General features: G+C 43.6%; 1 protein-coding gene across 4 annotated transcripts in view; it reads left to right on the plus strand.

Annotated features, from left to right (window-relative positions):
- The window catches only part of MYO1D (myosin ID), a 175961-nt gene that overhangs the window by 48898 nt on the left and 103446 nt on the right, over window positions 1–23617 (plus strand). For all 4 annotated transcript variants that reach the window (XR_014518099.1, XR_014518100.1, XM_083469533.1 and 1 more), the window contains exons 11-16: window positions 820–990; window positions 7874–7944; window positions 9822–9896; window positions 10581–10713; window positions 16796–16962; window positions 20737–20944. Coding sequence is in view for 2 of the 4 variants with exons in the window: in XM_083469533.1 (XP_083325659.1) it covers window positions 820–990; window positions 7874–7944; window positions 9822–9896; window positions 10581–10713; window positions 16796–16962; window positions 20737–20944 (825 nt within the window). In the remaining 2 variants the exon portion in view is untranslated. The remainder of the gene's footprint in view (window positions 1–819; window positions 991–7873; window positions 7945–9821; window positions 9897–10580; window positions 10714–16795; window positions 16963–20736; window positions 20945–23617) is intronic.

Consider the following 23617-nt stretch of genomic DNA (forward strand, 5'->3'; position numbering starts at 1 on the left):
CAGGTTGTGCTTCGCTGCTTCTGCGCATGCGCGTGATGTCATTTTGTGCGTCTGCGCATGTGTGAGCGGCAAAACCTGGAAGTAACCCTTTCTGGTACTTCTGCGACGCTGCGGGACGTAACCTGAAAGAATGTAACATGAAGCAAACGTGACATGAGGTATGACTGTACAGTGGTACCTCGGGTTAAGCACTTAATTTGTTCCGGAGGTCCATTCTTAACCTGAAACTGTTCCTAACCTGAAGCACCACTTTAGCTTCGCCGCCAGAGCACGATTTCTGTTCTCATCCTGAAGCAAAGAGCCAGTGTGGTGTAGTGGTTAAGAGCGGTAGTCACGTAATCTGGGAAACCGGGTTCGCGTCTCCGCTCCTCCACATGCAGCTGCTGGGTGACCTTGGGCCAGTCACACTTCTGTGAAGTCTCTCAGCCCCACTCACCTCACAGAGTGTTTGTTGTGGGGGAGGAAGGGAAAGGAGAATGTTGTCCGCTTTGAGACTCCTGAAGGGGAGTGAAAGGCGGGATATCAAATCCAAACTCTTCTTCTTCTTCTTCTTCTTAACCCGAGGTACTATTTCTGGGTTAGCGGAGTCTGTAACCTGAAGCGTCTGCAACCTGAGGTACCACTGTACTGAAATTGGAAGACATTTTGACAGTGAGCGCAACCTTTAGAGTGAAGACGCTCTGCCTTCATCTCTGGTTTAACGTAAACTGGCACTTGCTCCTCTGTTTCCCTACCATTGCGTGTCTGCAATAGAGAGAGAAAACATTCCTTCCTCAGTTGGATCGCTGTTGCAAATAACCCTGCTTGAACATCCTGCAGATTGACTACTTCAACAACCAGATCATTATTGACCTAGTGGAGCAACAGCACAAAGGAATCATTGCCATTCTGGATGATGCATGCATGAATGTCGGCAGAGTCACTGATGGGATGTTCTTGGAGGCTCTTAATACCAAACTGGGCAAACATGCTCACTTCTCCAGCAGAAAGGTACTCCTTTGTGTGTCTATAATAACTTCACTTAACTAAATGGAGTTAAAAACTACCAACCAACCTATATCCCTCTCTTTCACAATGTTCAGTTTTGCATAAAATAGCAAACCAGGTGCATCTTGCATTGCTCCTGTTTGTCATGAAGGAAAGCAAAGAACAATGCCTACTCCAGTGATTACACTGCTGGGTGTTGTCATGGACTGGCTGGATGCAAAGGAGACGAGGGAGGCACCAGCCAAGGAACCCCCCAGGGAAGAGGGCTCAGAACCTGGGGATAGGTGGTGGAATGATGACAAGTGGTCAGAGGGAGAAGGAGCAGATGGGGGGCGAGGTCCGAAGCAGAAGAGGTGACAGGGTTTAGTGAATGAGAAGAGACTGTGGCAGAGCACAGTTCAGACTCGGAGGCAGAAACAGAATCCAGGGAGTCTTCCCCTCCTGCTGCAACCAGCTCCCTTGCTCTCCTAGAACACAATGAGACATGAAAGAAGCAGAGCAGAGTTGGGTTGTGCGCAGAGTCCTGGTGAGCCCTTCAGCTGTTTCATTGGGGCAAGACCCTCCTAGAAAGGGTTGCCTGAGACCACTAGGCCAGAGCTGTGGTTGGTTTCCTTGAACAGAGAATTAACTTCATTGGCCTCGGTTGATTTATTGCTTTGTTGATGACCTATGCCTGCTTCCAGCCCTGACAGATGTCCACTTTGTCACCTCATATGGCATTGCCCATGTACTTTGTAAGTCCTGTCTCAGCTCTAAGGGCCAAACACTGAGATTCTCAGAATGCAAATTCCACCTTTGCAGGGTGTGCTCAGAAGAAATACATGGCACACACTGCTTAGGTAATTGACCTGTCTCCCCCCACAAGCTCTGTAGCTGATGCATAAGCATGAGAGAGTATAATTAAGGACATTCATGTGGCATAAGATCTCCAGAGAGAGAAAGATCTAGTTCTCATCGAGGTGCTAAACCTTCAGACTTCAGATGGGAGTTCCCATAATGGAATATTCTTTCATGTAAAAAAAATAATAATCTTTCCCCAAAATAAATGAAAAATAGGGTTTTGGGGGACAAGGCTAGAGCACTTTTTGGTGTAGTTTCCATTTTTATTTTAAATGGAGGAGGATGCCATTATGTAAGCCCCTCCCTGTGATCTGAAGTGGTACATTCCAGACACAGATTTCCCACCTTGGTGCTTACTGTGCCAAAGTAGCAGTAAATGGTAACTTTACTCCCAGCCAAGGGATGCAGGTGGTGCTGCGGTCTAAATCACTGAGCCTCTTGGGCTTGCCAATCGGAAGGTCGGCAGTTCGAATCCCCATGACAGGGTGAGCGGCATTTCCGTCCACTCTGGCACTCATGGTCCTCCATGCACCAGAAGCGGCTTAGCCATGCTGGCCACTTTTTTTATAATATTTTATTAGGTTTTATCAATAGAAAAGTTTAGAAAAATACAAAAAACGAAAAAGATACAAAATTACAAAATACAAAAATACATACATTAAACACAAAAATAGAAAAAGAAGAAACACATATAAAAAAAGAAACAAAAATTCCCTCTTTCTTAGTTTCTCATCTTTAGTTAACTTATTTTCCTGACTTCCTCACATCTCCCATTTTTGTATCCCTTTTAGCAATTGGTTCAGCAAATTCATGTCCTATTAATTTATCTATTATTAATCCCGTCTTACATTTTACCTTGTTGCTAGAACCCCTTCAATTCATTTCAATGTCATCAGCATTCAAAAATTTTACAATATTTCTGCAAATAAGATTTAAACTTCCTCCAATCTTCTTCCACCAACTCTTCTCCCTGGTCTCGGATTCTGCCAGTCATTTCCGCCATAGCCATGCTGGCCACTTGACCCAGAAAGCTGTCTGTGGACAAACGCCAGCTCCCTTGGCCTGAAAGCGAGATTAGCGCCACAACCCCATAGTTGCCTTTGACAGGACTTAACTGCCCAGGGGTCCTTTACAGGTTTTTTTTTACCTTAAATTGAAACTTAAGCTAGGTTTGCTTGTTCTATTAATACAGCCATGCTTGTGTTTGTTAACAGAACAAGCAAACCCATGTCTGTCTCTCCAGTACCAAATCCTGTCCTGAAGACCCATTGCAGGACAGGTAACAGGTTAGGTGTGTGATGCTGCTTGAGGATGAAATGTGAAGATGAATGTGACAGGCACTGACCAGACATCTTCTCATTCATCAGAGTTGCCTGTGGGGGAAGGTATAAATCGATGCAGCAGGGCATCTTGGCCCAAAAGTTCTGCATGGCATCTGTGCATGCCTTTCCCTTCCCTTCAACTATACTGGGAGGAGGAGAGGGGAGGTAGAAGCAGGTAGCAAAACAAGCTGGAGTAGTTCTGATGGTGGAAATGATAAGGGAATTTGAGGCCGTGTGGGGCCCAGGATTATGGGCATGCATGTGCAAGGATGGTGGCTGTTTTAGTCGGCTTGGATGCTGTTTGTAGTTGCCTGAGGGGGACTGAAAATAGGTAGAGTTGACTTGGTGGCTTGTATGGGTACTAGATGAGGAGAGCACTTGGTGGTGGTGCCCTGTAATGGTGGTGCCAATTGGAGGAAGGGACCACCTGGTATCTGCAGAGCTTGGACTTGAGGGTGAGAATAGCCTAAAAATGTAAGATCCCATGATCTGAAGTACTGCTGTGCATTGTTAAGTAAGTTTTGACATTGGAAATGTCAGTTTTGCACTGATATCCAGCAGAGGGAGCAGGAGCCTGCTCAATATTGCAGGGAAGAACTGGAGCATGAGTTTGGCAAGGCCATGATGATGTCACTCGCAGCCAATAGAGACCCGGTTTCAATTCATGTGATATTTCCTAAGCAACTAATTTCGCATGACACGGACAACATCAGCGTTTGATTTATAGTTAAATGACTTCAAAATCCACAGTCAGGCAATGACACAGAATAGTGAGCAAGCTTTTTAATTCTCAGAACATATCAGGCTGGGTATTAAGTAAAATGGGAAGCAGGGGGGAGTGGAGAGAAAAAGCTGGCTTGATGTTGAGCCACAAAATCTGCATTTAGTCACAGTCTTAAGGTGGAGTGTAGGAGATTGCAGGCTTACAGCACAGTCCTAATCATGTCTAATCAGAAGTAAGTCATTGGATTAAGTGGGGCTTACTCCCAGGTAAATGGGGTTAGGAATGCACCCTTAATTGGATTAGGCTGTGCTACTGCTGTGGAGATTTCAGGTTGCACCTAGGACTGATGGGACAAAGCAACAAATAATGGCAATTTTTGAAAATATTGCTACCTGGATCTGTCTCCTGCCCTAAGTGAAGCATGTGGTTGGATGATAGAAAGATGACAAAACAGTGTTAACGGCTCTACCCAATGCTTGCTAGCTTCAAAACCACAAATAGCAGCCTGAATAATTTTAAGCCCAGAACAATGGTGATCCCATATTTTGGCAGTGTGCTTAAAGAAAGACAGCTCACTTGAAATGAGCCCGCAATATGGAAAGAGAGCCTCTCACCACGTAGAGCAAATATTATTCTTAATATGCATGAATGAAAACTATGCTCAAGATAGTTAACACAATAGAACCATATTTATGTATTTGTTACTGAAATTTGTATCCTGCCCTTCCTCTCCATAGGGTGCCCAATAAAACATGTTTGTATTGTAAAACACAAACTGGAAGTAAAGTAGGAGGGAATATCTGTAGCGGTGGCTTTATGTGTTCTTTACAGAGGGTAGAATTTGCAAAATGTCAGACAGTATGGCTGCAACAGAATCAATCCCATAAAGTATAAGCAAGCTATTTAGAGGAGAGGTGGTTTTCACAGATAAAAGGCTAGGTATCTGGGAATTTCAGCAGAAATCGTGTTGCCGCTTAATGTTATATTCAGTACCATTAGTCTCAAGTCTTCATTAAGCTGAACCTCTTAATTCTTGCACTGCTGAAACTGAATTTCATTTGATACTTGGAAGAAGAAGGGGAGTGTGTCCAGAGCTCTCCAAATTCCAAGACAAATCGTCTGTGAAGAGAGACGGCTAGATCAGGAGACATCAGGATCAGCTAGAATCTATGATGAGTGAAACCCCTCCCCCTAACTACTGCCAAAAATTGCCTGCATGCTTTTAGAATACTTTCTGCTACGTTGAGTAATAAGATATTTTACTTTGGGGGCTTCCTTTTATTTTTACACGAAAGCTCAAGTCCTCATGACTTTGTGTGTTCCTCAACCCCTATCCACATGCTTCCTGGTGCAATCACAAACTTGCATTCATAAATGTGTTCTCCAAAACACTCTTATCGCTTCCTTAATATTTCCAGCAGTTTATTATAGTGGAAACCCAGGTTTCTCTGTATCCCGCAAAGCAAAACCAATCTGGGAGTGCACCACCCGGGTACCTTGCTGAAAGCAGCAACGGTGACCACAAATATTGAGGCAAGTGTTTCTGAAGAGGAAAGGACCGTGCGCTTTGGAAACAGTGATCTCGGAACCTCACATGTAATGCTTCAGTACTCCCCTGTGAAGCGTATTGGGTTTTGCATTGGGGCAGATAAGCTCCGAGGGGCTGCTGTGTCCTACATTCTAGTGTCCTACTTTACAGACAGCAGCACACCAGATACGCAGTCAGCTTGGGTTTTTTGTTTTGTTTTTGTTTTGGTATGGTAAAACCCATGCAGCAGAAGAAAGCATTTTTGCTCTGCACTAAATAGAAATCTGAGTTACATTACAGGCCTCTTCTCTCTCTTGCCTGATGAAAGGTTCCTGCTAGCTGCACAACTTTGTGCTGGGCAGTGTATAATAATTTGCCTTTCTGGCTGGAGTTGTCCCCTTCCTCTCCTCATCCACTCTGGAGAAGATCAAGCCTGCTTCACCCATTATGATTTCCATAAAGGAAGCATTTCCGCACAGAGGGACTAGAGCAGGAGAGGAGAACCTGTTGCTCTCCAGGTTTTGTAGACTACATCTCCCACCTTTCCTGACCATTGGTTGTGCTTGCTGGAGCTAATAGATGTCCAACCGCATCTGGAGGGCCACAAGTTCCCCATCCCTCAAGCAGAGGGTTCTTGTGATGTCTGAGTAAGGTCATGAACACATGTCACCCACCAAACTGGTAGTTGATGCATGGTAAAGCCATGCCACAGGTTATGCTAAATGTGCCCTTTTCTGCGTGGAGTTAATCACGAGTATTTTTAAGTGCGAAAACTGCAGGCTGGAATATAAGCTCTGAGCCCTTCCTTTCACCTGCTACCTTTCTCTTGAGTTTCCCCTCCCTGGGTGAGTTCTCCCCCACTTTCTGCCAGACTAACTTCTGCTCTTGGAGCTTGGCTAGAAAAAAATGCTGCTGGGAGGGAGGGGGCCGTAGGAGGAAAGTGACAGACAGGTAGAAGGTCAAGCACCCCACTGCACTTGAACTTGGTCCCACACTGTGCCCCTTTATTGCTGTCCGCTGGCGACCCAGGTCATCATCTGAATGCTCTCAGCTGCCTATATAATGTTGGGGGAATGAATCTTCAAGATCAGTTTGGATAAATCTCAGCTGCCTGCTATCATGATGAGAATGTGTCTTTTGTGGTGGGGAAGACATTGGGACACACAAGTCGCTGTCGTGAAAGCACCTAGAGGAACGAAAGAGAGAGAACCAATAGTTAGCATGGTTCTGTCAAAACCCAATCGTCAGAGCTTTTCCCCAATGTGAATGATTTACTAGATAAAGCAAAGGCCGTTTCAGTAAGACTTTTGATCTTGTAATCGCCGCCACCACGACGTGGGTTTTATTTCTGTGTTGGGAAGGCATAATATACGATCCCTTAATCTTTGGGAAGGGGCACACCTCATTAGATCTCAGGTTCACTCCCCTATATACCATGTTAAAGGACTGCAAGTGCCGAGTTTGGGAGATATCCAGGAGCACAAATAAACAGTAGTGAGCTAAATGAACCAATGACTCTTAACTTTGTATATAAAGCAGGTGCAGCTATCCACATGCTTTATTCTTATCTAAGCAACCTTCCTGCCAACCTAGCAGTTCGAAAGCACGTCAAAGTGCAAGTAGATAAATAGGTACCACTCCGGCGGGAAGGTAAACGGCGTTTCCGTGCGCTGCTCTGGTTTGCCAGAAGCGGCTTAGTCATGCTGGCCACATGACCCGGAAGCTGTACACCGGCTCCCTCGGCCAATAAAGCGAGATGAGCGCCGCAACCTCAGAGTCGGCCACGACTGGACCTAATGGTCAGGGGTCCCTTTACCCTTTACCTTTAAGCAACCTCAACCTTTGAATTGGCTCTTTGGCTTTCCTCACAACTGCAGGACCATTGAAGTCACTGACGCCACTTGGCATTGACATGTGAAATGGAACAGTGTTTGATTTAGTGTGTTTTATGTCCATCTTTCTGGCATATCGCTTTGTGTTTTACAACAAGAAAGACTAAATTCTGGCCCTGTTTTCACTTGAGCTAAACTACTTGGTTTTGCTTGACCATGTGAAGATTTCAGTATTCTCTTCACGCTAGCTTCACTTGGTTGCTATATCCTGTGAAAACAGACTTTTCGTAAGTTTCCTATCAATCTGTTCACTTGGTGATGCCCTACAGTTTGCCAGTGTATTTGGTTAGATCATCACACGAAAGAGGAGAGAACAGATGGCAGTGGAGACCCACGGTTCTTCATTCTCTGCAAGTTTCTGTCGCTATAAAGGAACAGTATCACTGAGTCTAAAAGAAAAGGTTGCCTTGACTTACAGATTGTCTGTCTATAAATAAATACCTTATATAACAATAGAATTCGGAATGACATTCCATTGCTAAACCTGTATGTGAAGCAGTAGTTGAGCACACTGAGAAGCAGCTGTGCAATGCAGTCAGATGCTTCAGCAATATTGACTTCTTAACCATTTGTTTTTAAGCTCTGTGCTATGGACAAAAACCTGGAATTTGACAGAGACTTTCGGATTAAACACTACGCTGGAGACGTTATGTAAGTGTGGCTCCTGCACTTGCTTTCTTAGTATCTGTTAACACCTCCTCAAAAACACTTTTGCAGTCGCACACTGCTGCTTCTCCACTCATATTGCACTATAGCCCGAGGTAGCCTTTCTCTTCTTTTGCTTTTTGCAAAGTCTAAGGAAATGTTTGTATATGTTTTGCTTTTCGATAGTTTTTTGGCGCTGCTGCTGTGCTATGCCACTCATAGCTTTCCATGACTGGTCTGTGAGGCGGTCTTGCATTATTCCTCTGCGTAGCCACAAAACCACTATTCAACCTCCCTTATCAAGGGTGCTTGCTTGCTAGCTAGCTAAATAAATAAATAAGTTAGTTAGTTAGTTAGTTAGTTAGTTAGTTAGGCTATTTAATTTATCTTATTGTACTTGAAAACATGTTTACCTGGGCACCTTGTTAATTTCTATCAAACACAAAAGCTAAATCTTTCCATAATCCCAGAAGCCATATGTTTCACTGTTCTCCCTCAAGAATTTGCTTCTTGGCATATTTAATGTGTTGCTGCATCTGTACAATTTTAATGTAGCAACACACACATGAAAGTGTGCAATTTCTGGAGGAAATGTTAATGTAAGGGAAACATGAATAGAAATGTGGGACGAGAGGCGTGACCAGTGGTTGGGTATGATGGGAGTTAATAGCCCAACAATACTCGAAGGACCACTGGGTTAAAGTGTTTCACCGTATAACCCCAGTAATATTTACAAAAGCCCTGCAAGGTAGGTCAGTGCTATCTCTGTATTACTGTCTTGAGAGCCCTGTTGAGCTATTTTATAAGATCTACATTTTAAAAATCATAGGCTTGGATGTGGACTGAGGTCATGATAATGGGTGTGGGTGTGTGGGTATGTGTTTAAGGTTGTCTAGTTAAGTCCACAGCTGAGATGAGATTTGAGCCAGAGTCTTCCCACCTCACTGTTCCTGCCCTTAGGTGTCTCATTCCATTTTTTTTTTTAAATAATATTTATTAATTTTCCAACAGTTTAAACACAACACTACAAAAAAAAAACATAAAAAAGACAATACAATACAATACAATACAAAAACACTACAAAACACTAACTTAGGTGTCTCATTCCAATAACTCTCCACTTCAGAATGGATCTTCTTAAATAATACTATTATGCTGGTGAAGCAAACTTGGTTTTTTCTGATTTCAGATAGGGCAGCAACTACTGTTAAGAAATTGGCACGTATTTTTAAACTAGAAAATACACACAACTTTGGTTTGGTTTGGTTTGGTTCTTATGTGTCTGTTTCAAGAAGTTCTGTTTTGTTATTTGGATTATATAGATAACATTTGATAAAAAATACGCATGGCTTTAATTGCTAGCTAAATTCGGCCAATCATATAGTGTCCTCCGTGAGAGGAGAAGAACAAAGGTGAGCTTTCACAACTAGTACACCTTCTCTCCAGTAGTCAGTCATCATGTCACTGTGTATGAAGTATATTTTGTTAGCTTCTGATTTAGCCCACTGGAAGTCTACCAGGGAAGAGAGAACCCCTAGTGCTGTTAATTTTCTGCTTGGTAAAATGTGTGGTGCCACAGTACTGATAACCATGTGTTGTTGAGACTGCTGTGATCCGTTCCAGACATGTGTCTCCGCAGTTTCTGAACACCAAGTTACTGGAAACTGCAGGAAGAGAGAGTTCTCTTTTGAACTAGGGTCCTGTTTGTGGGCTTCCCATAGCGATCTGGCTGGCCACCATGAAAACAGGACACTAGAACTACATGGCTCAATCCAGCAAGCTCTTCTTATGTACTAAATGCCTCTCCCTTTCAGTGACCAATTGTTACTTTTGTCACTTGAGGTTCACTGTAATTAATTATCTCTCTTTCTCTCATTTACCAGCTACTCAGTCACAGGATTCATAGATAAAAACAAGGACACTTTATTTCAAGATTTCAAGCGCCTGATGTACAACAGGTAAGGAGTCAAGCTTCAGACATGTAAAAGGGTAATACTGGGAAATAAATTCATAATGAATTTTTTTAAAAAATGTTTAAAAATACTTTCCCCCCAAAAAACAGTCCTTTTTGTTGAGGTTAATTCAGATGGAAATTCCCGTGTGTCAAAAAAAAAGGTTTTTTATGTATGCCACCACTGTGGCCCGTGTTTTGTTAGCCCAAAAGTGGAAAATGAGCAAGGTCCCAACTAAAGAAGAATGGCAACTTAAACAGATGAAATATGCACAGCTTGCAGGCCTAACATATAGAATAAGAGAGCAAGAAGAAAATACGTTTAGAAAGGATTGGAAAATGTTTATTGAATATATGGGGGGAAATTGTGTACACTTGAAAGCATTGGAGCATTAAGACAAATACAACAGTGTAAACAAGTTTTGATGGATGCAGTCATAATGAAATACTAAATGGTTTAGTTTATGTAAAATATGCAGGGATTTATGATATGCAAAATGAACCATGGAAAGGGAAGAAGGGAAGTCATTGACATTTTAAGGTTGCTTAAATGAATATTCCAAATGGTAAAACAGAAAATTTAATAAGTTAATACAAAAAAGGAGTCAAGCTTCAGTTATTCGTATGTCTCTTCACTACAGCTGACCAAATATTACTGACCTTTTCACTCTTTTCTTCCTTTGCTTTGTAGCTCCAATCCCGTGCTGAGAAAGATGTGGCCAGAAGGCAAGTTGAGCATCACAGAAGTGACTAAGCGACCACTGACCGCTGCTACCCTTTTCAAGAACTCAATGATTGCTTTAGTGGACAACCTGGCGTCAAAGGTAATGATGGGTTTCGGTTTAAGGCAGGGGTGGGGAACCTTAGACTCAGGGCTAAATGGGACCTCCAGGCACTCTCCATAGGACATACCCCCTCACCAGCCCTGCTCTGCAACTTCCTTGAGTGACTTAGCTGAAATTCTTGCACTGTCATCATGCCTGGATATTGAAACCTCATGACTTTTCGTGTGGCTGGAATGTAGCTTACTGTTCAAAAAAGAGTCACATACTTTTCCTGTGTCCGCTCTTGCCTTTGCCCCAACTCACAATTCACGAGTAGCCTTGGCAAAGTGGCTCTCATGATGGAAAAGGGTCCCAGCACCTGGTCTAATGTCAGTTTTTTTCATCTACCCTGTTTCCCCAAAAGTAAGACAATCCCCCCAATATAAGACCTACTTCCAGTTTTGCCTCTCGCTGTAATATAAGGCCTCCCCCAAATATAAGGCCTCCCCGATAATAAGGCCACCCCGGAATATAAGGCCCCCGAAGCTACCGTAAGGCATTGTACCGTATACAGGTAATAAATTTCCTTTTTTTGTTTGTTTGTTCAACAATAAATGTGTACCATATTCTTCATCATGGAAAAAATAAGACATCCCCTGAAAATAAGACCTAACGCATCTTTGGGAGCAAAAATTAATATAAGACACTGTCTTATTTTTGGGGAAACAGGGTATGTAGGATTTCATTATTAAAAATACTAGGCTTCCAAACAACAGCAGCAGCACAGAATTCCTACAGCATGTTCTATGTTCAGAGGGTTAGATAGTGCTTATTGCAACCCTCCTGCCAACACTGAAGAAAGTTGATGATTTTTTTTTAAGATGAGAAAGCAGAGGTTGATAGGCTAGCTGACCCAGGACTTGAACTGGGCTCTGATGTTTTCCAGAGGTATATTTTCTAAAGATGGGTGATGGGTGCAAAGCTTGCCAGGAAACCACTCTGACCTGGAAGCATGAACCTTTAGTCTAAAACGTGGTAGAATTGGTTAACTGGTCAGTCTGGGGTTTGTATATGACTAGTGGCGTGCTATGATTGGTTGCAGACTTAGTTGGTATTTTTATGTTCCATTGCTGCATGAGCAGAATGAGAAAGGGGGCAGATTTCATGAGCTCTCTGATGATATTAGTGGCGGTCAAGTGACCTGCAGCCATTCTTTTGCTATCTTAGCTTTACACCAGTAGGGGAGTCAGGACTTGCCCAGGGGTAATGTAGATAGAATCTGCAACAAGCTGGCCATTCCTTCTGATTGCCCCCTCCCTGTGCTTCTGGAGACGTCCATTTCCTCAGTCTTAGGCTGGTTTAGTTACAGCAGCATAGGATTTACATCGACAATGTTAAAGGTAAAGGGACCCCTGACCATTAGGTCCAGTCATGGCCGACTCTGGGGTTGCGGCGCTCATCTCACTTTATTGGCCGAGGGAGCCGGCGTACAGCTTCCGGGTCATGTGGCCAGCATGACTAAGCCGCTTCTGGCAAACCAGAGTAGCGCACGGAAATGCCATGTACCTTCCCGCTGGAGCGGTACCTATTTTTCTTTCACTGTGTGCTTTCGAACTGCTAGGTTGGCAGGAGCAGGGACCGAGCAACAGGAGCTCACCCTGTCGCGGGGATTCGAACCACCAATCTTCTGGTCAGCAAGCCCTAGGCTCAGTGGTTTAGACCACAGCGCCACCCGCTTCCCACACCGACAATGTTACGATGCTGTAAATTTCCTACACGATCATAACCTGGGCTTATGTTGGCATAGAGGACTTAATAGCAATCCAACCCTTGTCTGGTCAGCATAACTTGAGGACAGAATACTACTAGCAGCCAACTTTATCCCATGCTAGCAAAGATCTTGGCAAAGGGCTCTGTAAGCCACTTGTGCCTTGCACCCCCAGCAAGAATAGCACCAAAGGGTTCCTCAGAAACAGACAAGCTTCGAAAACAAAGCATGTAAGGAAAAAGCTCTGCTGCTATTCATACAGGGTTGGCTCCTGTATCTAAGCTCACATGGGAACGGGTCAGTGCAGCGCCTTTGAGGTTTATTTCAGTTTATTTCTCCATCCTTTCCCCCCCCCCCCTTACTGACTTGAACCTTCTTTTGCATTATGGGCATTAATCACATGATGGGTAGACAGTGCTCTGTGTGAGGCAAAATTAGTGAAGCTCTAAAATCTTAATTTAAAAGGCGAAGCAGTAAAGAGACCCAGGGAGAAGGTACAAACAAAATGCATTAGGAGGTCCCATGGGGATTTCTTCCTGCAGAGTGTGTAGGAAAGGTTCTGTCTTGATGATTCAAAAGTTTTATGCGCAATCTTTTCCTTAATGAAGAAGGACTGCTGAGTTCTTCAGAGCAGCAACGTGGACATTAAAGTCTGACTCTTTGGCAGCCATTAAGAGCTTTACAGCTGTCAAGCCAATATGTTAAATAAATGGGTTATAATGGTTGCATTAAATTTTCTTTTATGAGGGAAGCGTAATATTGTGTGCTAAACAGCTGACAAAATGTGCTGTTCAAAAACTGTCCAGGCTTGAATAGCATTAACTTCATTGTTGTCTTTATTTTATTTTTCTAAGATTAGATTTGTAAAGCACTATATATCTATATCTATATCATCTATATCTCGCTTCTTAAAAAAACCTGCTGCGGTTGCTAATATGCTGTCAATATACCAAATTAAGAATGTTGGTACTTACCTGTAAAGACTTAAACAACTTGGGACCAACTTAATCCTTCATTGGTATAGACTTAACTGGTCGCTAAGATCTTCAGCCAAGGTACTCCTGGTTGTTTCACAACCAACAGTGATCCATCTTGCAACAACCCAGAGGAGGATCTTTTCTGTTGTGACACCCAGCCTATGGAACAACCCTCCAAGATCATGCAAGTGCCTGCCTGCTTGCTAAGAACTTACCAATTATCCTACTTTTATATCATTTTGCATAAAAATCTTAAAGCAATTCACAATAAAACATTAAAAGTACAACACGAATGTATTAAGGCCAGTGTATTGAGTTTATCTGGACTTGATTGCTGCTGTATTTGTTGCTTTGTTGTAGTTCTAATGTTTCCAAGCACAATTCAAAGTGTTGGTGCTGACCTTTAAAGCCCTAAACGGCCTCGGTCCTGTATACCTGAAGGAGCGTCTCCACCCCCATCGTTCAGCCCAGACACTGAGATCCAGCGCCGAGGGTCTTCTGGCAGTTCCCTCATTGCGTGAAGTAAGGTTACAGGGAACCAGACAGAGGGCCTTCTCGGTAGTGGCACCCACCCTGTGGAACACCCTCCCTTCAGATGTGTAGGAAATAAGTAGCTATCTTCTCTTTAAAAGACATCTGAAGGCAGCCCTGTTCAGGGAAATTTTTAATATTTAACGCTGTATTGTTTTTAATACTTGATTGGGAGCCGCCCAGAGTGGCTGGGGAAACTCAGCCAGATGGGCGGGGTATAAATAATAAATTATTGTTTGATTATTATTATTATTATTATTATTATTATTAGATTCTAATGTCTTATTATGAACTGCTTTGAGATTTTTATGAAAGGTGAATAAAAAGTAATTTAAATAAAGAGAAAACAGTTTAATAATAATTTAGAAGCCTGCTAATCTCGGTACCTCTGATTCTGGCCGAATATTTTTGCTTAGATTCTCCATCTGACCTTCAGACTTTCCCCTTTTCCATTCAAATCAGTGGAGCATGTAATACAGTCAAGAGTCTTCGGTCATGGAGCCAGTGGCAGAGTTGTCTTATTGTTCAGACCATAGAAGAGTCCTGATTCACAAGCTCTTATGTTGGGTGGGGGGATTACTACCCAGGCCAATTAGTGCTCAGAGACTTATTTAACAATTTGACTGATTACCCTGCAGTTCCTTCCTTAAACAAGAGATTGGGAATGATGCACAAACTATATCCCCACCTAAATTGTTGTCAACTACTCCGCGAATATTTGGCCTGTAAATTAGCCTGTTCAATTTTTGGAATAAATGCACTAAATTTTGCTCTGACTCTCCAGGTTCAAGATCTAATGTGTCAGTTATGGCATGCCAATTAACTGCCTGTATAGATCTCAGATTTTTCTACCACTTAACCTCAGTCCATTTGTCTGTAGGGATTTGCTTCTTGCCCTATATTCCTTTTGGGTAAGGTGGGCAAATATTCTCCTCCTTTCTAAAATGTCGTTTTGTGACTCACTAACAGTAAGAATGACGAGCCATCCCACTCAGTGGAATGAGGAATAAGACTGCATTGTTGTTGTTGTTTAGTCATGTCCGACTCTTCGTGACCCCCTGGACCAGAGCACGCCAGGCACTCCTGTCTTCCACTGCCTCCCGCAGTTTGGTCAGACTCATGTTTGTAGCTTTGAGAACACCATCCAACCATCTCGTCCTCTGTCGTCCCCTTCTCCTTGTGCCCTCCATCTTTCCCAACATCAGGGTCTTTCCCAGGGAGTCTTCTCTTCTCATGAGGTGGCCAAAGTATTGGAGCCTCAGCTTCAGGATCTGTCCTTCCAGTGAGCATTCAAGGCTGATTTCCTTAAGAATGGATAGGTTTGATCTTCTTGCAGTCCATGGGACTCTCAAGAGTCTCCTCCAGCACCAGACTGCGTTAGAATGTTAATAGCCAAGATATCAGTAGGTATGTAAAAGCATCCATTTAGGAGCATTTATTAGAAAGGATACACCCAAAGCCTTCATTCAACCTTTATTTGTTGTTATATCAGGATCAAAACAATATCTGGGCACCATAAAAGCTAAATGTACTTTTTTTCTCCCTTCCCTGTCTTATTAAGGGGTTTGTGTGCTCTCATTTCTCGTCAAGCAGATCTTGTAAGTCAGGAAATAAAAGACAAGAGGTGTTTCCCATGCACCTTTTTAAAAATAATATCTTTGGACTGATTTATGCTCCTGCCATGTGTAATGGAGTGTGGCTGATAAATACGAAATCCTTACAGTTGCCTCTTGAGGCTTTGGGCTTCTTTCAAAAGATCACCAGGGGTCTTTCCTTAATGTTCCTTTCACTGACAGCTGTAGTGAGTGATGGACCATTGTGAGACTGGGTTTTTTTTAATCTCTGGGGACCCCTCTCGTTTGTTTCTTAATCTCTCATTTGCTGGCCGAACCTGCTCCCTTCTCCTTCCTCCTTGTGGTTCCATTTGTTTCCACTGCAAATGAGCTTTGTCAGTGTACTTAATTCCATCACTTAATAAACCAGGCATCTAGTTGAAACGCATCTTCTCTTAACCTCGGCCAGCATGAAATGTGTAGCATGTCGTTTGCCAAACACTTGCCATAGCAAACCTCTGAATGCTTTTTTAAAATAAATAAAAATTGTTGAAGCAACCCTTAATACAATCATTTCCACGCAATGCTTGCTTTTTCATTTGGATAGCTTGGCCTTCCCCAAGTTAGCAACCTACAGATGCTGTTGGATTCCAGCACCCGTCAGTCCAACTGGCATGGCCAGTGCTCAGGGCTGATGGGAGTTGCAGTCTAAAACACCTGGAGGACATCAGGTTTGGGTAATAATAATATAATAATATTTTTTTTATTTATATCCCACCCATCTGGCTGGGTTTCCCCAGCCACTCTGGGTGGCCCCCAACAGAAAATTAAAAGCACAATAAAATGTCAAATGTTAAACATTTCCCTAAACAGATGCCTTCAGATGTCTTTTAAAAGTCTGGTAGTTGTTTTTCTCTTTGACATCTGGTGGAAGGGCGTTCCACAGGGTGGGTGCCACTACCGAGAAGGCCCTCTGCCTGATTCCCTGTAACCTCATTCTCGCAGGGAGGGAACCACCAGAAGGCCCTCGGAGCTGGACCTCAGTGTCCGGGCTGAACGATGGGGGTGGAGACGCTCCTTCAGGTATACTGGGCCAAAGTCGTTTAGGGCTTTAAAGGTCAACACCAACACTTTGAACTGTGGTTAGCCCTAACCATGTTTAGGACCAGCATGGAGGAAGAGGAGCATGCAATTCTCTGGCTTGTTTTCTTTGCAACGATGATCCGATTTGGAGTATTACATTTGCACTGCCCTGCCCTTGCGCCTTGGCTCTTAGCATTAAAATTGTTGTGTTCCTCACTGCCTCCCACTAGGAACCATACTACGTCCGCTGCATTAAGCCTAATGACAAAAAGTCGCCACAGCTGTTTGATGAGGAGCGTTGCAGGCATCAGGTGGAATACCTTGGACTCCTGGAAAACGTCAGGGTCCGAAGAGCAGGTTTTGCCTATCGTCAAACATACGAGAAATTCCTTCACAGGTAAGGAAAGATAAAACTGACTAGCCTTCAGCTGTTTGGGGACCATCTAGAGGCTTGGCAGAAATGACTGAAATGTGTCGTGTTGAGTGGTAGTGGCTTTATATACCCCCTGCTTTATTTTGGAGAATAAACTACCGTATTTTTCGCTCTATAACACGCACCAGACCATAACACACACGTAGTTTTTAGAGGAGGAAAACAAGAAAAAATATATTCTAAACGAAATAGTGGATATATGATTTTTGTGGTTCATGCTGTGGCCGCAGACATGTGATCTGACAATGAGTTTGGAGTAGCCCAATGCAAAAATCCTGAGGATCCATGTGGATCCATGCTTTGTAACCACAGAGGAGGGATGGAAGGGGAACCATGGATCCTCTGCTCACGACTGCAGCAGATCCCCCCGCCACCCGTAGGCATTCCCTCCATAACACGCACAGACATTTCCCCTTACTTTCTAGGAGGAAAAAAGTGAGTGTTATGGTGCAAAAAATACGGTAACTTGTATAGGGATTTATTTATTTCTTTCAAAAAATTTTTACAAAGTAATAATCATAAATAAATAAGAATAAAAATGTGCACCCCACCCCGAGACCATTCCATTGTAACCATCCAACCTCCCAAAATTTCAAAACCTCTTGCGATGGTTTGACCCCTTTTAACAATACAAATTCTACAAACGCCTTCCATATCTCCTCAAAATCATTTCTCCTGCATATTCCCCATCTTACCTTAATAGCACATGTTAATTTATCATTAATAGCTATATCCCACACCTCTTTATACCATTCTTCCATTTTATATTCTGCTTGCCCCTTCCACTTCCTCACTATAATAACTTGTGCAGCTGTCAATAAATTTGTGAGTGAGTCCTTCCCAGTCTGCGAACCTTCCACCCCCATCATAAATAATAATGCTACCTCTGGACTTTCAGCCAGTTTTAACCCAGTGATTTCTGTTATCTCCTTAAACACCCTTTGCCAAAAAAATAGCACACATTTACACGTATAGGGATTTCTGTTGGCATTAATGAGAATAGTTTCACCAGGCCAGTTTTATAGACCTTTAATAGAGGTGTGGAGAACCTTTGGCCTTCCAGATGTTGCTGAACTACAGCAACTCATCATCCCATGGCATCTGCCATGCTTGCTGGGGCTGGTGGGAGTTATAATTCACCAGTATCTAGAGGGCCATTGGTTCCCCACCTTTAACATCTCTGCTTTAAAATCTTTTGCATGTAGTTTTGTGGTCATAGCTTTGGTTTCTTAGAGAGCAGCTTGGTATCATCCCTGTAGGATAAATTCAATGTCCAGAAGTTGTGTGGTTCTCCCACCACATCTTTTCTCCCAAGAAATATTTTCCCCATCCGCGGTTAGCAAGCAGAGAGCTGGAACCAAGAGCAAGAGTTTGGCTGTCTGAATAGATCAGATATTTACGCCATGGGCTCCCTGTGGCAGAGCAGGAGCTCCTCAGCTGATCTAAATGAAAATGGATGCGCATGCATGCTCCCAAGCTCACACTCCGGTGCAAAGCTATGCGCCATTTTCGGCAAAGCACCTTTCTGTATGACTGAATATGTGAGTTGCAGCTTCTTTAATTCCGAAGAGATACCGAGGTCACCTTGGACGCCGAATGCTGCTATTTATGCTGGTGATAAGCTGTTAAAGCTTGAGCAAAGAAATTCAGATGGGAGAGCAGGGCTGCTTGGTAGTGTGCCTCTGCTTTAACTTGGGGAGGGGCTGCCGAGACCATATAACACTGGTCCTGAAAGACCTACATTGGCTCCCAGTATGTTTCCGGGCACAATTCAAAGTGTTGGTGCTGACCTTTAAAGCCCTAAATTGCCTCGGGCCAGTATACCTGAAGGAACATCTCCACCCCCATCATTCAGCCCAGATACTGACGTCTAGCTCTGAGGGCCTTCTGGCAGTTCCCTCACTGCAAGAAGTGAGATTACAGGGAACCAGGCAGAGGGCCTTCTCGGTAGTGGCGCCCACCCTGTGGAACGCCCTCCCATCAGATGTCAATAAAATAAACAACTATCTGCCTTTTAGAAGACATCTGAAGGCAGCCCTGTTTAGGGAAGTTTTTAATGTTTGATGTTTTCTTCTGTTTTTATTCTGTTGGGAGCCGCTCAGAGTGGCTGGGGAAACCCAGGCAGATGGGCGGGGTATAAATAGGCAGCCCTTTCCTGTCTTTGGCTAGGATTTTGTAAGGCATTCTTGGGCCATATAGACAACTGTACTCAAAGCCAGCTGTGCATTCTCTGTCTCTTGGCTCCAGGAGACAACTGCTGGAATTCAGCAGGTGGAAGATATTGTTGTTGAGCAGGCAAGGGCAGAAGACTTGCCAATTGTTGCACCTCTTATTGCTTTCTGTGCCTGAAAAGGCCTCTGACTTAAGCACCCACAATGCCTGTTGACTTGGTAGGCTGGTGAAGGTCCTTGTTCAGTCCCAAGAGTCCTTGGCAGATAGGAATAATTCTGCTTGATCCAGGCCCCACCCTCTTATCAACTGAGATACTCTAACCCAGGGGTCTGCAACCTTTAAGACAAAAAGATCCACTTGGACCCGTTTCCGAAGAAAAAACAACAACTGGGAGCCGCAAAACCATTGTGACATTTAAAACAAATATATCTCCGGAGCCACAATCTGACAGCGGGCGGGAAGGTGACGTCGGGACGGTGCGTGACTAACACACGCACCACCCCCATGCGACGTCACAGCCAGTACAGCACCCGCCACAGTGAGGAGTGTCGGGGCGCACAATGCGCCTCCTCCCCTCGCTAGTATCCGCCCCGGAGCCGCAGCAAAGATGTAAAAGAGCCACATGCGGCTCCGGAGCCGCGGGTTGCAGACCCCTGCTCTAACCCATTGAGTGTATTTATCTGGAGTTTCATTCTGCAAAACTGGAACACCCTTCAAGCTTGGTAGTCAAGTAGCTCATTCAAATGTTCTGTCAAACAGTAAGATGACACTCCGTGGAACATAAACCAGTTTGAACCCAGTTTGACTGAAGCCTGCACAGGTCACTGATTCCATTATCTGCATTTGCAATCCCTTTCCATGTGAACTGGGAAAAGATAAAGTCCCATCGCATTTGTTGAGGTCATGCTGGGGATGCCCTAGTAGTAGTAGTAGTAGTAGTAATAATAATAATAATAATAATAATAATAATTTTTATTTATACCCTGCCCTCCCCAGCCAAGGCTGGGCTCAGGGCGGCTAACAAGCAATAATAAAAACAAATTGAATGAATACAACTTAAAAACAAAATTAAAATACAGCATTAAAATATTGAAACCTCATCGCAGGAGGAGAAGGAAAAGAAAAAAGAAAGAGGGGGAGGGAATCAAATTGGCTCCAAGCCAAAGGCCAGGTGGAACAACTCTGTCTTACAGGCCCTGCGGAAAGAAATCAGATCCTGCAAGGCCCTGGTCTCATGAGGCAGAGCGTTCCACCAGGCCAGAGCCAGTGTTGAAAAGGCCCTGGCTGGCTCTGGTTGAAGCTAATCTAACTTCCTTAGGGCCCGGGACCACTAGGGTGTTGCTATTTATGGACCTTGAGGCTCTCCGTCGGGCATACCGGGAGAGGCGGTCCCGTAGGTACGAAGGTACATACTGGCTCCCAGTATGTTTCTGGGCACAATTCAAAGTGTTGGTGCTGACCTTTAAAGTAAAGTAGCCCTTTACCATGATACTGATGAGTCTGCGAGTGAGCAGAGATGGCAAACACAACTCCAACAGTGCTTTCTTTTAAAATTCTGGTTTGCAGGTACAAGATAATCCCTGAATTTACTTGGCCAAATCACAAGCTCCCATCGGACAAGGAGGCTGTGAAAAAACTGATTGAGCACTGCGGGTTCCAACACGACGTGGCCTACGGCAAGACCAAGATTTTCATCCGCACGCCTCGGACACTCTTTACATTGGAAGAACTACACGCCAAGATGCTTGTGTGGGTTGTTCTCTTCCTACAGAAGGTGAGAGGCAGTAGCAAAAGCTGCTTTAAAATAGCCCAGCTCTAGCCACTGCGGGCTTATTAAAGGTGGCAGTATGGCCTGTGGCAGATTCCCAGTGCACTGTTAGCTTAATCTTTATGCTGAACCTGATTTGTAGGGAAAGGGTTCCAGTTCCATTTTGGAGTCGGCTGTTAATGCAAATCCATTTCCCACGATATGCATTAGAGAAGCAGTTCAAACACTAGCCTCCAAAGTTTTCCAAGGGCTACAAGTCTTGTGTCAGGTAATTACCGTATTTTTCGCTCTATAAGACGCACCAGACCACAAGACGCACCTAGTTTTTGGAGGAGGAAAACAAGAAAAAAAATATTCTGAATCTCAGAAGCCAGAACAGCAAGAGGGATCGCTGCTCAGTGAAAGCAGCAATCCCTCTTGCTGTTCTGGCTTCTGTGATAGCTGCACAGCCTGCACTCGCTCCATAAGACGCACACACATTCACCCACACTTTTTAGAAGGGAAAAAGTGAGTCTTATAGAGCAAAAAATACGGTAGTTGGTTTGTCGAATTAGCCATCAAAATCCGAATTCAGCACAGGGAAACTGGGCACCTTTAAATAAACTGGGCTAACTAAGAAGACCTGTGCAAACCTGATTTGCAGCAATAAGCAGTTAGTATGTTGTAACTTTAAAACGATTATTGACCTTTGCTTACCTTTAATCCAATTAGAAAGCTGGTTATGGTACAAGAGGAATGGACAAGGCAGGGGTGGCATTTTGGAGTAAGACAGAGAGGGACGTGATTGGGCATAAAAGTTCCAGGGCACCCGTCCGGGGCCGTATTTTCTAACAGGACACCAGAAATGAGGGCTTGAAAAGCGTGTCGTCTCAAACATAAACCGCATCCCTTGTAAATCCAACTTTGTAGCCTTTTTGTGCAAGCCACAACCAAAGATAGGAATAGTAAAAAAGCACACTTGTGATGATTGCTTTTAATAACCCTTTTACGTTGTGATTATAATAAAACACAACAGCGTAAATCTGCTCAGAATAAGGGATAAAATTAATGACGTTTCTTGCAGTGGGAGGCCTAGAAACATCAGCACTGGTATGTTCTGTTTTGTGCATAGCAGTACTCACAAAGTATAAACGGTTGTTACTCCAGCTTGCATCTCTGTAGGACAAAGGCAGGACTGATTCCTGTAAATGATCCCTTTTGCTATTGCTTGTATGACAGCTTTCCCCACTGCTAGAATGTCCCAGTGGGTGAGGGAGGGAAATGGTTGCTGCTTTGCAGTAGCTTGCCCCTTTTACTGTTGCTACCAGCAGGAAGTAGGAAATTAATTTTTGATGTAATGCTAGAATATTGATTCATTACAGCGCACATTAAGTAAACAGAAAAGGGGATTTATGGAAGTGTGATGGGCCTTGGGATGCCATAGATTTCTTTGGAGGGACTTGATTTTCTAAAACAAAAAAAGAAAGAAAGAAAAGGTAATTAGAGGCCTTACCTGGCTTGAAATGCTTTGGAATTGTTATTACATAATTCCTTAAAGACCTATATAGCTTAGCCTAGTTTTTGCTCCATCATTCTTCTACTTAGGACTGCTACTTGTTTACCAGCAGATGGAGCCCTTGCAGGCTTCCAGTGAAGAGATGAAGATTAAGCTTCAAATAAAAAATAAGACAAAAAAATAAGGCAGTTCAGTTTCTGTGTCACTTTTGTGTGCTTCTTCAGAATGTTTAATAGTTAGCAACTCCCCTTTTTATTTGCCGCTGAACTAGCTTTTGTTCCTCCCCCAATCTGTCTCCGTCTTGCACATTATGTGCAAAACGTGACTGTAGAAAATACTGGAAGAAACTGCTTGCAGTCCTGAGGCGCAAGAATTTTTGGGAGATTGAGGAAAATGAGAGAGGGATACAGAATTTTGTTGATGGAATGAACCACTGCTCTTGGCTCACTAGAGAGTCTGTGGAGGGTTCTGGGTTTGCAGTCTTGTGATGATGTTGCTGTGGTTGTTGTAATATGCAAGAGAGATAGATGGTGATCATGGCAACTTTGCTTTCTGTCCATCATTTTCTGTCTTTCATATTTTGTGTACTTCACAAGACTCAGCTGATGCGGCTAAGCACATCATAGTTCAGCCTCCCCTGCTTAATGGAACTTGGAGGGTTTGTTTATTTATTTATTTGCATCTACAGTCAAACCTCGGTTCTCAAATGGCTCCATTTTCAAACATTTCGGCTCCCGAACGCCAAAAACCCAGAAGTAAAAGTTTTCGAACATTTTTCAGTACCCGAATGTCCGACGCGGCTTCTGTTTTGAGTTTCCCTTTTGAATTGAGGCTTCTGCTTTCAGTTTTTGGTTTCCGAAAGTCAAACGGTCTTCCGTAACGGATTATGTTCGAAAACCGAGGTTCCACTGTATAATCTTTCCGCGCCAAGTGTCCAAGGCAGCTAAGAGTAACAGTATGCAAATGCAATAGAAAAGCAAATGAAGTAAAATGACAATTAAAAGAACAATAAATAAACGCAAGGGCAGGTTTAAAGAAAGCAGCAAAACGAATCCCCCTCAGCGATTTTGAAGGCTTCTACTGTCCAGTGAAAAGCCAGCTGAGAAGAGACTAAATAGGCCTGGTCAAGAAGCGAGTTCAAAACGCTGCTGCAGCCACTGAGAAGACCCTTTCCAGTATCCTTG

Source organism: Podarcis liolepis, assembly GCF_965112155.1.
Source record: "Podarcis liolepis genome assembly, chromosome: 13".
NCBI classification, from domain to species: Eukaryota; Metazoa; Chordata; class Lepidosauria; order Squamata; family Lacertidae; genus Podarcis; species Podarcis liolepis.